This window comes from Neodiprion pinetum, chromosome 5 (assembly GCF_021155775.2).
Source record: "Neodiprion pinetum isolate iyNeoPine1 chromosome 5, iyNeoPine1.2, whole genome shotgun sequence".
NCBI lineage: Eukaryota > Metazoa > Arthropoda > Insecta > Hymenoptera > Diprionidae > Neodiprion > Neodiprion pinetum.
Genome location: NC_060236.1, coordinates 17897962 through 17910670, shown reverse-complemented (window position 1 = coordinate 17910670; position 12709 = coordinate 17897962). Strand labels below are relative to the sequence as shown.

Here is a 12709-nt window from a genome sequence, read left to right as displayed (position 1 = left end):
CAGAATAATTTTTCACGTCAATTCGAAAGTTCAACATCAAACTGCATTTATTTTTCAGCTTGTACGAGGAATTCCATGTACGGTTTCACCATGACCGTCGGACAGTCAATGTTAACCTATTTTATTGTGACTTTGGTATGATCTAGAGTTGGTACTCTCAAATACTAGCAGTTTTTTTTCGGTCATGATACTTCTTTCTACGCAAAAGTAAAAAAAATTGGGACCTTCGACATAGCGGTAATTTTATGGGCTTGGAAGTTGTGAGTTATTTTCTGTTCTAAGGACTCGATTTATCTTGTTGCAGATTTTTCGGATTACTACAAAAACTATGAAAACAAATTCTAAACTTTACTATAGTATTAATCAAGCGAAGCTAATTTTATTGGATTTTTAATATAAATACATGCGTTAATCCTAGTTGATATTGGTTAAACGTATTTTTCAATTCACACAACGTTGAACAATTTATAACTTTTCAACCAATGAAATAGGTAATTATTACCACTTCTGCGGGGCTTTAAAATATCTGTATTATTACCTAAAATTCTCTGTAATTATATCAGATTTTCAAAGTGGCACGAAAATTCAGAAGTTAACGCCTCCTGATTTCGGAACATCGAATAATATAAAGAACCAGAAAACTGCAGGTAGTTTTCTGTACAACATATTTGACAATAGATGAAGTTACAACAAAATTGGGAATGGTGACCATCCGACACTATAAGGTGAAACCGTATAGAATTTCTCACATCTGATTGAGTACAATAAAATGATTCATTGCTTTATAGCGGTTTTCTGTCTAATATTGTTGACTTCTTGCAAGGTGTTTCGAACTTTCCAATCATCAAAGAATCAGAAGTTTATAATTTTTACACATAATACATGGAACACATGGATACATGGATATACGAATATCCATGCAGCTGCGGGTGACTGAATGCAATGCAGAATATGAAAAGTTTCCCATCTTTTCTGTGCTTCCACCAAAACATACATACCTACTATTGCAAATAAAAATATAAGTGTTACTGCAAACGATTCACTCTATCCGTTGTTAATAGTTTAACTAATCATGATTCATTGTAAAAGTTGAATAACCGCAATATTTTTGAGTATAAAAAATGTGACAGCACTATAATAAAGAACGATTGCGGACAATGATATGATAATTCTTCGGAAGTGGATTTTTCGCGTCCGATTTGATAACATAATTGCCCGATATTCGTAGAATGCATGGATGTCAATTTTTGTTGAATCTTTCATTATATATTGTGGGTACTTGGGTTACTTTTCACCAGAGAAACACCGTTCGTGCTTTTTGCTTTATAGTATATAATACTTGCTTGATAATTTCTCTGCATTTAAGTGACACACATGAGCTTTCACGGAATCTTTATTTACCAAAGTCCCATATATTACAATTTTTTTCTAGATCATCACGTCTTACTTTTCTTATAGCGCTATCTGAATACGACTAAGTGATGATATATTATATTGATATCGGTAAATATAACCATCGGTTTCCGCTTGCAAATATAGCTCTGATTTTTAGTAAAAATTAGAGACTGTAAGTCATGAGACCTCATTCACTTGCTTAGAAAATTATATTCAAAGTGAACGGCGGTTATTTCGTTAACCTGAAAACCTACTTTTTAAAATGATTTAAATGATAGTCGAATTACTCTCATTAGTTATATTTACGAGATCTCAATCCGTATAAACGAGTAGAAAGTGGCTCGAAAATTGCAAGCGATGAAGCCAAACAAGATTCTCTGTATAATTGTTTACCTTATCATATAGTTGTGAAATCTTTTCAAATTTTGAACGTCTCCATGATTGTGTCAGTTTCAAAATAGTCAAAGAAATTACAATGTCGAATACCTAATGACGTCACAACATTTATTTTTTCAAGTGTTTCATTTGTAAGATGAATAATTTCAATGACCTTCGCATTTTATGTATCAATTTCGTTTGTTAATTAAAAGGAAAATTTCGTTTAAAACGATCATAATTTTTGAATAAGATAGTGGAGAAAGTTTGATGTATAATTATGGGGAAAAAGTATTCCAAACAAGTGTATGGTACGGAGAAACCACGTGACACTTACATTCCGTCTCGCAAAAGTATAAGATCAGACTTCAGCCACAGACCTAAGTTTAGAATTCCTTACATGGAACTCCAAAAGTTCTTGGAATTCTAGCTAAATTCCAAGCAAGCGTCGGTTTCCCACCGAGTAGGGTCTTTCAAGTTTATATACATACCTATATGTATAAATACTCTCTCGTCAGCAAAGTAATACGATAATTCTGGTTGTTTTGAATCCATCGAACGCAGTAAAAAAATTAAATTTACTTGGTCATTAATTCAGTTGACAATCTGAAATAAATTGTACGAGCATCTATATTGAATATATTGCAGCGATATTGAATATTTATGTTATTAAATCCCTGGTGAAAAAGTGATGAATCAAAATCCCAATTTATTAAAGTCATGAAAGATCCGCAGCTGATGCAATATTTTTATAATCTAAACGATATTGCGATTTATTCCTCAATATCATTATGTTACTATAAACATCCTATACCTAAGCCTTGAAGAGGCCGTTGCCGTAAATTACAGATTCAAAACCTGCTTTCTACAAATAAAAACTGTTTTGTAATCCAGGCAGTATGTTTAATAAGTTATACTTATTTGACAATTTTTGTTTATGCTATTTATATTTATATATTTATTTCTTTGTTTGCAATGGATTGAAATAATGTGCACGCAACGTCTTGTAAATGTCAAACTTCATTTGTAAACTTACCGCAACGAATGTTACGTCACTTCACTGCTACTGAATCAGCTGCTACCGCCGTGCCGTAGAGTGGTTATTCAAAATTCTACAAACACGTCGAGGCTGATGATTTGAATTACGTCAAAACTAGATGTCGGGTTCCCTACATGCCAGCCGCTAATGTACGGTCGAATTAGACAGATGCATAACTTATACAGTGCCTAGATATATTCCATTACGAACTTCAAACAGAAAACAATCTCAAGTATGTCATGTCTTGACGTCAGTCTTCTTACTATATATGCCACAACATGTGATTTACCTTCTCTTATCCATGCGAGAGACGTTTCATTTAATGAGAATGCATGTACGCGCCGTACCGTTTGAGATAAAAGTTGGGAGAACCGCGTTCAAATAAAATCCACCAGTGTTGTGAACCAATGATTGTGAAGAAGCATAAAACAGCAGTACTTACCTCTACTTTACGTACGATAGAATTTATAAATGACTCTTTGCTAATTCGAACGGCACAAACTGGGAAATCAACGATTTAAGAATTTCAAGTACCACTTTTTACAAGTTCAGTTAACAAGTTTCGAATGCGGTAGGGAGAGTTTGTTAAGTTGCTATCGATTATATCAAAAACAAGATCACCGACTATCACTTAAGTGACATAGGAGCTATAGATCAAAGTTATCTAATTAAGGAGCCGAGTAAAAAGACATGGGACTAACTTTCAACGGCGTAAGAATAATTGAAGGCGTTCTGTGTCTGGCGCGCGTCAGTCCGGAATTATCCGCCAGGTGGCGGGAGCTGAAAAGCCGTTCCCGTGATCGAATCAACTCGTCGAATATATTAATCTAGGAAAGTTGGACCGACGAGCACATTCCGTTTAAATGTCGGGCATGTTTAAATCCGGATTCCGTATCTCCAAATATAAAAGTAAGAGACAAAGGATGTGAGTTCACTGTAATTTCAAGGTCACATAAGCTGGTTGTTTCCTGTAGGCTTTAATCCTTTGTCTTTCTAAAATTACGAACGACTCCAGGTTTTAGATTACCTAAGGACGTGACGCGACTGCAGTGAGTCGAACGCGCAGCTAGTCGGCGGTGCAGATTATATATATATATGTGTATACATATAGTATGCGGAGAGAAAATATAGGGCGAGAGTTGTTTACGATTGAATTTTCAAGATGTGCCTCGGACACGGTATCCGCGCATTATTCCGCTTCTCGCCCCTCATCTTTTTTCCACCGCTCTTCGTCTACGACACAAGAAAGTCGCTCGAGTTTTTATTTGCTTGACTAAAATCCATCCCGATGTCCAGTCCCACGCGTCGTCACATCCTCACGTCTCCAGGATATAATATTCTCACCCTCGTCCTCAAGAGCCGTCGGCTTAGGCGGGTATCCGGGACAACAGGAGAACCCGTGTATTACTGCTGAAAATTTTCCTCTACATTTTGTGTGATTCGAAGATTTGGTTTTTTGAAAATTGACACAAATTTCACATTGAATAAGAAAATTTGAAATTGAATATGTAAAACATAAAATTCCTGGAATCGTATGAAATATTTTGGAATCCTTTAAATTGTTTTCAAAACTTTGAAAGCAATAAAGCATGTGAAATGTCATGAAATCTCTGGAATCCTTGAAATCTTATGAAATCCTATGAAATCAATTGAAATTGGATCATGAAATTCCTGAAATCCTATGAAGTCTTGTGCGACGATCTGAAGTGATCTGTGATCTCAAAATTAAACTAAGTTATTATACGTTCTTATAATTCTGATTGAGGTAACAAATTTGGGTACATTCGTACGCTATTTTGTCTCTCTCTCTCTCTTCACCTGATTTAATCACGTATCAATCAATCAATCAATCTCTCTCTCTCTCTCTCCTCTCTTTTTTCTTCTACTTGATTATTTTTTATTTACTTTATGCGTATTTTTACTTTTATTTTTAAGCTGCTTTCCGATCTGTATTTGATCTGCATCATCCTGTACTTGCCTTCAAGCTTACTAAGGCATACCAAATATATCTATCTACCTACCTGTCTCTCTCTTTCATACAAGATGCTTCGGGCAATCTTCACGTTCTACTCCTGATACATTTCACATCCTGTTTTTTAGAACGCAAACTTATCGCAGCTCTTACCATTTATTAGCAATGTACTTCCGGGTCACTCTTTCCCCCTGACAGTAGTGTCAGCTTCCTCCGTTCAACTTCTTAATGCTCGGCTCTACTCCCATTTCTCTGAACTTCTGATCATTGTCTCGGGTTTGGAGGCCAGTGTCAACTAAAACTAAAAGACACTTTATAATTTAAAATTTTCATCTTTCACTTCTCATTTTATATGTTTACCTTATACTTTATACTTTATTATTTGTTTACATAATCTTATATTTATGTTTCGGTGTGACTTGATCCTCGGTTGTTAGTCAGAGTCAACATGACGTACCTAATAGATGTCCACTTCTTGTCAGTTGACTCCCAGATCATCTAAGTGCATAATTCTAGATCGATCACGCTCAATCCGCTTGTTATTTTATCCCATTGGTTACTATAATATCAGTGTAGTTACGCACAAATTTTGGAAAATTTGTATTGTTTCTACTATTGTTATTTTACCATTTACCCCACAGCATTGCTAGGGGATAATAAAAAATCACGTTACATCGCATCTCTATCTTCCCTTCTCTCTTTTTCTCTGTCTCTCTCTCTCTCTCTCTCTCTCTCTCTCTCTCTCTCTCTCTCTCTCTCTCTCTCTCTCGACGAAGAGAGTCAGAACGAGACTGAAGAGCGCGCAGTAGCGAAGCTCACGGTTAACGAGCTCGACCCTACCTACACATTCTGACAGGAATTTCACCGGATTGTATCGTGTTAGCGATTGTTACGTCATAACTCGATCCCATACAAATGTCAATCAAGCACCACCTCCGAGTGTCTGTTGTATTATGTACATGTATATAATATGTATAATACAGACGATGACGTAATTAATTTAGGTATATATATATATATATATATATATATCCCCGTGAAAGTGTTCAACGCTCCTTGCGATTGTATTTCAAACTATAACTCATAGGTATCGATATCGAAAAAAATTGGAATATTTGATCAATTAGAAACATCCTTGCTAAAAATTATATTCGAAGGATATTTTTGATCTATTAAAACAATTCAAATTTTACTGAGAAGCTTTTCAATTACTGACAGAACCCTGTAGATGTACAATATTATTTCGACCTATAGTTTATATCATATAACAGAGAAAAATATATGTTGCGTTTGAAAAAAAAAAGAAAGAAAAACATTTACCCTGTTGGTAAAACAGACGTTTCGCGATCTAGCCGAAGACAAAATATGAAAATAGAATTATAAGAAGCGAAGATTTTTTCATACAATTTAAATAAAGTTTATTGTGAGTTGAATCCGATTAGTACCTATAATATAATAACGTTATATCCGATCTGCGTAAAAATTTACCGCCATGATGCAGCGGTTCCGAATTCCATGACCCTCAGAGAATGGAACGCCTTATTATTCGTGTCCATCCTGACCGTCGAGGTTTTTTAATTTTTATTTTGAAACCGTTAACGGGCTGCAGACCTCCCGGGCAGCGCCGGTCGTGACGCAGCGTCCCTTCTCAATCCATCCAGCATCCCTAAATGAACCCTTTGTCCGCCTGTCTCTCAGTTAAATCTCGATTCTCTCAGGTCTATCGGGGGCAAGAGGCTCCCGGGACTCACCCGTCGGCACTTTTAAACCGCACTTAAACACCGCAACGCCTTAAATCCGGTAGCTCAAGGTGGTTGGCTGGACGAAAATCGATTTTTTTTCGGTCAATTTTATTGAATATTAATTGAGTATTTAGCAAGCTGTTGTATTCGTAAGCTGCGAAGATCTCTCTAAAAGTACGAAAATGGAATCGATGCCTTATTTCCAATCACTTCAAAATTCTTAAAAACTCAGTTATAGATTTGTTCGGTTTCACTCTACGATGACTCATTTTGTTCGGAAAACTGTTTTCCATAAATTCACTTAAAAACTTTTCTTTATCGTATTCGCATCGTTGAGTATTTCAGCTTTACAATATAATGGCATCGGTAAATGGCAACGTTGAAATGTCTAATTACTGAAAAAAGAAAGAAAATTTGTTTCAGCGACTGTTTATAAAATCTTTTTAACAGATTTTTAACAATTTTGAATAGATTTGAAACGAAGCATCTCGGCCATTTTTAGGATTACTGCTGTAATGCAGAAAATGCATGTATTTACAATTTTGATGTTCAGGATTTGAGATTACAGAAAATAATTTTTCTGTATTCCATCGCTCTGCTACAGAAATTCTCATGAAAATCTTCTTGCGGGAAAATATACGAAACATGCAGTCCTCAATATTATCGCGGGATCTCCATTGAATTCCATCATTTCTAGAAATCAAAATTTTTTATCTAGGATAAACCTTGCAGTTTGTTTTCAAAATTTCATTTCGGGTTAAACTGACATGTTTTTATTTCATCGCAGTTTCACGTTTGATGGGAGCTGCGGCAGCGGGTGCCGGTTCTAACATGGCGGGCTGTTCCGTCGGGCAGTCCATGGGTGACATGGGCAAGTCTTCGGGGATGGGCGTCGGCGTCGGCGTCGGCATGGGCGTCGGTGCGATGCAGTTTCCTCTTGCGCAGCGACGAAAACGCCGCGTACTTTTTACCCAGGCTCAAGTATACGAGCTTGAGAGAAGATTTAAGCAACAAAAATACCTCAGCGCACCTGAAAGGGAACATCTCGCCTCGCTAATTCATCTCACCCCAACCCAGGTAAGTTCAACATATGCTCTACATATAATACCGCAGAGAGGAAGACTTTGTTGAATTTACCAAATGTATCGGAAGAAATGTTCTTTCGATTCAATGAAATGAATTATTTGATGTAACAAAAAAGTGTTCAAAACAATAATTTTTATGTTGTTACGCAAAGCTAAATACATTTTAATTAAGAAAACATTTCTTTCGTTGTATTTGATCGCCATATTTTGTAAATTCGATTTTTATTTCTTTTTGTTGCACGTTATTCATACACGATCGTATGAATTCCTAAAACTAAAATCGATACTCATATCGGTATCATTCCGGGGTGTACAATTGTGCACATCAATTGCTTATACTAACATGTTTGTCCAGATTCAGAATCAGATTCAAAATAAATACAAAAAAGATGTGATGAATTTGCCAAATATGTCAATTCAAATCATACAACAATGTCATTTTATTAATCTCGGTTTCACTTAATATCCCAAATCATTACTCAGGTATACATACTCGTATAATCCTAGCTTTTTTGTCGAATCTGACATGACCATTTCGTTTGCCATATTCGGTTGAGTGAGCAATTTTTTTTTTTGCTGTACAACTAATTATTTTCATGCAAATCGTCTAGCTTTAGTAATAAATTTAGTATAATCTCATATTCAGCGGTCTTTGCATCGAATGCGACGGAATGTGACCAAACGATAGAATTTATGTTGATTGAAATAACAAATCTACAACCCATTCGAGATTTGAGTTTGTACTGGTAACGGATAAGTTAACTAAAATAAGGTGACTAAAATAGTTGTTGTTATAATACAAGTGATCCACCTCTCGTCCAATGACCCTGGTCATATGGCGCGTAACGTGTTCCCATGTGATGCGTCAGGGACGAGCCTTTCATTGGAACAATTAATCAGGAACGAGCTCTGATTGGAAAAATTCATTTTACGAATCACAGTCCGCCGCGTGATTAAATTCGGACTGGGCGGAGGAAACAATTATGCAGCCTAATTGAGGGGAGACTGTCGATCATGATGATCAAAAGTTCAGCGTCTTTGAACGAATGTTTTTTCGAAATTTTGATCATTCGTTTAAAACCCTGAAATTAGAATTGGATACAAATATTAACTTAATGAGTTAAGTGATCGGAAAGCTATGAATATTTTTATGAGATTTCTTCTTAACGTTCCAGCTATAATTGCGCATTTATAACTTCAATCATCGAAGGCTAAAACTTTTTGCCATCGCATTTACTACCAGAGATCGAAAGTTGCCGCAAAGATTTTTTGGATTGAAGTTTTCTAAGTCATTTAATTTATCACCTTCTCTCTTAAGAAAGACGGATAATTTGGCAACTAGATTTCCTTTTTACATCGTTTAGATATTATTTTGACAAGTGTAAGAGCATCCAAAATTATGTTCTATTTATATTATAATCACCAGGCAATAAAGTTTTATACTATGCTGTGCAATTGCTGAATACATAATGACTGTCACTATAACCACATCACATTATAGGTGTAGAACAATTATTGTCATTATCCTGGAATAGCTTAAAAGCCCAGATATTATATCTTATTAGTAATAAGTATAGGTATAATAATTACACAACTGTATTTGATACCTACGACAGTATAGTTTGGTGGATACTCTGGCAACATGAACGCAGTTGTCTGACAACAATAAATAATTGTTGTCGCCTTCATTGCTGGCATCCTGTACTCCCGGCATTCCCTTCTCCCCTGTCTGCCTGTGGTTTCGACACACAACATTCCCATGTGCTTCCTTCCCCTTTTACCCGTTATCTCTTTCTCTCTTTGCAATCATCGTATAATTGGTGCTACATATATTTTTTATTGTTCATAGTCTGAAAAAACTGTCGTATAGTAATCGTTTTCTTCGTTAAAAAGCGACGTATAGTGACCCTTTGTTTTGGAACAAGTGATTCAGGTAGATAATTTTATTCGTTAACTCTGAAAAACTTTTAAACTCAACACTTTCTTTTACTGCAAAATCCGAAACCAAAACATTCTAACTTCTTAAGTGAATTTTGATATGTCAATTATAAATGCGTCTTATTTGAGGTTACAGTAATTGTTGTTGCCTTAAAGACGGAATAACATTTCAATATTTGGTTAAAACCCATTTCCCTAGTCCTGAAACATAACTTGCACCATTGTAAAACTCCTCACACCAATTTTCCTTCCACTATCGAATCATATTTTCTTCCTAGGGTGGATACGGTGATTGTTGAAACTACTTTTCTCCCGCATTGGTATTGCCAACCCCGCAATTCCCATCAACGTGATCTTGCACAACTTTTCACATCGCAATTACAGGATATGCGCTATTTTCCGTCACTACACTAACCCATTCTCAGGATCAGCTTTTGTTTTTATCGCTCTACCTACTCCTCCTGTACCTATTTAAAACCGCCGATTGCGCTCTCTAATTCATGATTGTAGAAAATTTTATAAAGAACCGAGTAAAGACGGTTTATCGGCGAACTTTTTCCGCCCCGATTGATTTGTCGTCGGGAAATCGAACGGGTTCGTCTGTCTTACGTTTTCCCAGCTTCGTCGGTAAGGCAGTGCGCGGTTACTGGATTGTCTTTGCAGTATGGAGTGAAGGCTCTCTGCAGTACGGCTGCAAAGCTGGTCTATTCGAAAGAAGAAGCGAGTTTGATTACTGCAATCAACCGCACCGACGACTTCCGCGACGGTAACAAAAGCTCAACTGCAGCGTCGCGCGCGCGTCTCTCTAATTTTGAATAACGAGTTTCGTCGGATGCGGCACTCGCGTTTCACCGATTCGTCCCTGGACTTCTGCCCACAAAAGCCTCCAACTCTTGACGACAAATAATCCCAAACGAGCTCTTCGCGACGAAACTATGCGTGCTTGTTTCATTCGGTTCCTGTATTACACCGACAGAAAACGACGAAACTTTGCAGATCGGGCTTCCTGCTGCGCATGCGCAATATTGCTGAATTTTCAGTCAGGCTGGCCAACTCAAGCTTTAGCTATCAAACGCGGCTTACGGAGGTCATGTAAGTAATGCGAAGTTTTTCAATTTAAACATATCTCAAATCTTTGATTTAGTAATTCGGAAATGCTGGGTGAACTGTTATTATTTACCGACTGATAATTTATTACTGATCATCGTAACAACGTAACTTTATTCTTTACTTGACGCGGGAAAATTTGACATCTCGTGCCTTGTTTCAAGTAAGTTGGCTGTCCTGCCTAGCAGACGAAAATATTGCCGCGATACGATCTTGCCGACCAATAGCGTTCAATTATTTTGAGCATCCGTAGTTGGTCACGCGGTTTGATAAGTTTCATCATTTTTTCTCGGTATGCATGATGCAACGATCGTATGTCATAGATATCAAGTATTCCGTGTGAATCTAGTAAAACTCATTCGTCCGTTAACTTTCCGGAATTTTTTGAAACTTGTTGTACACAGAACGGTTTTTACTTATGCAACCTGAATTTGGATATCCCGTTTTTTCAAACAGGGATTTACGATGAAATAAAAGGATTCTCAAAGCTGTTTGCCTATGTGAATTAAGATTTTTAAAAGTTGAATAATTTCGAAGAACCGAATATTTCTCATATCAAAAATCTCTCAAGCTATAACTGCGTAGTAAAAATAATCAACCATCACAACAATTAAAATTTTTTTTTAAACGTTCATCACAGACTCTGGTTGACTTGAAAAAACTTCAAGTATGTACAAGCTGTTTTCCACTTCGAATCATTGTCATTTGATCAATTTCTGAGGTATTGTATAAACTGTGATATTTGCAAGTATCATTACTTTGCAGGTAATCGCAGCTTTCGGCAATCTCGAATCAAACCTCAATGTATGTTTAAAAAAATATGTCACCCAATCCATAGGTTAAAAGGACAAGAACATCCCTTGTTAATCGATAAATTCCAATACTAGTTTAAAAGTGATGCACAATGTGTACGTATAATCTACGTATTTTACAGATTATCTGAAAATAGGTACGTACTACGTACATAGATGCATCTGACAACGCGTAGAGTAAAGCGCACGCGCGATTCGTAAAAGGGACACTGCAGATGCGACCCTTCATTTCATTATGTTCGCATATTGTCACTTTGAGTGTGCAGCAGCTCGACCCATTGTGAATACCTGTTCTGTTCACTTCGGCATTGCAGTTATCGCCATTGATGTTGTTGTCCTTGTTGGTATTGTTCTTGGTGTTATTGTTTCTGTTACTGTTGCTCCAGGCCATGCAGCCAGCTGCCGCTCTGAACTTTTCTGTTAGGTTATACATGTACGTAAGGGGGTGGAGGTAAAAATGTAGAAAGATTAGAAAATAAACGAGTCCTAACATAGAGATTTAAAAAAGGCGAAAATCTGTTTCGTCGAATTTTAAACTAAACGATATCGGTTCGAATGGTATTGGAATTACATGAAAATTACATTTTTTGGATATAACAACGTTAAATCTGTTTGTTTAGTTAACTAACTTTGCTCAACTGAACAAGGCCCTAACATCAATTTATTATTGCAAAAAATCGATTAGTTATAAAAGAAAATATAGTATAAATAATAATAATTAATGAAATGAAAAACAGTTTCACAGACCAGATTTTCTGTTCACTGCAGTTACAAAACTCATTTCGTTTCATTTCGTATCTAAAACGAAATATTGTGTGTACATTTTTCGTTTATGGTTAAAAAAAAATTAAAACAATCAATGCACATAACAAGAAATTTCTCTTGACGTGTATAGTTTCGTTTCGACCTTTAAAGTGCGTCGCGTATAATGTTATACGCATAAACGATGAATATGCATCGGCGGTGGATGAGGAAAAATACACACTGCATAACACGAAAAGAAAAAGATATTCGGTATATTGAAACGGGCAAAGCGTCGTGATTGGTAAACAGTATTAAAGCTTCAATCTTTGTTCACGCGTCTAAACTTGAAATGAATGGTATAAAGAGACTGTGTGAGAGAGAGAGAGAGAGAGAGAGAAAGGCCGGGGTGAGCCGTGGTATGTTTGCGCAGGAAGGGAGGAGCTTGGGCAAGCGCGTCATCGTGCTGGGACTGGCTGAGTACACAAAGTTATTTTGGCACG

The 12709-nt window shown here is 36.5% G+C and overlaps 1 protein-coding gene across 1 annotated transcript in view; it reads left to right on the top strand.

Annotated features, from left to right (window-relative positions):
• LOC124219336 (homeobox protein Nkx-2.4) overlaps positions 1-12709 on the top strand; it is a 43119-nt gene that overhangs the window by 2814 nt on the left and 27596 nt on the right. Inside the window, exon 2 of the mRNA XM_046626731.2 lies at positions 7311-7600. Coding sequence (XP_046482687.1) covers positions 7311-7600 — 290 coding nt within the window. The remainder of the gene's footprint in view (positions 1-7310; positions 7601-12709) is intronic.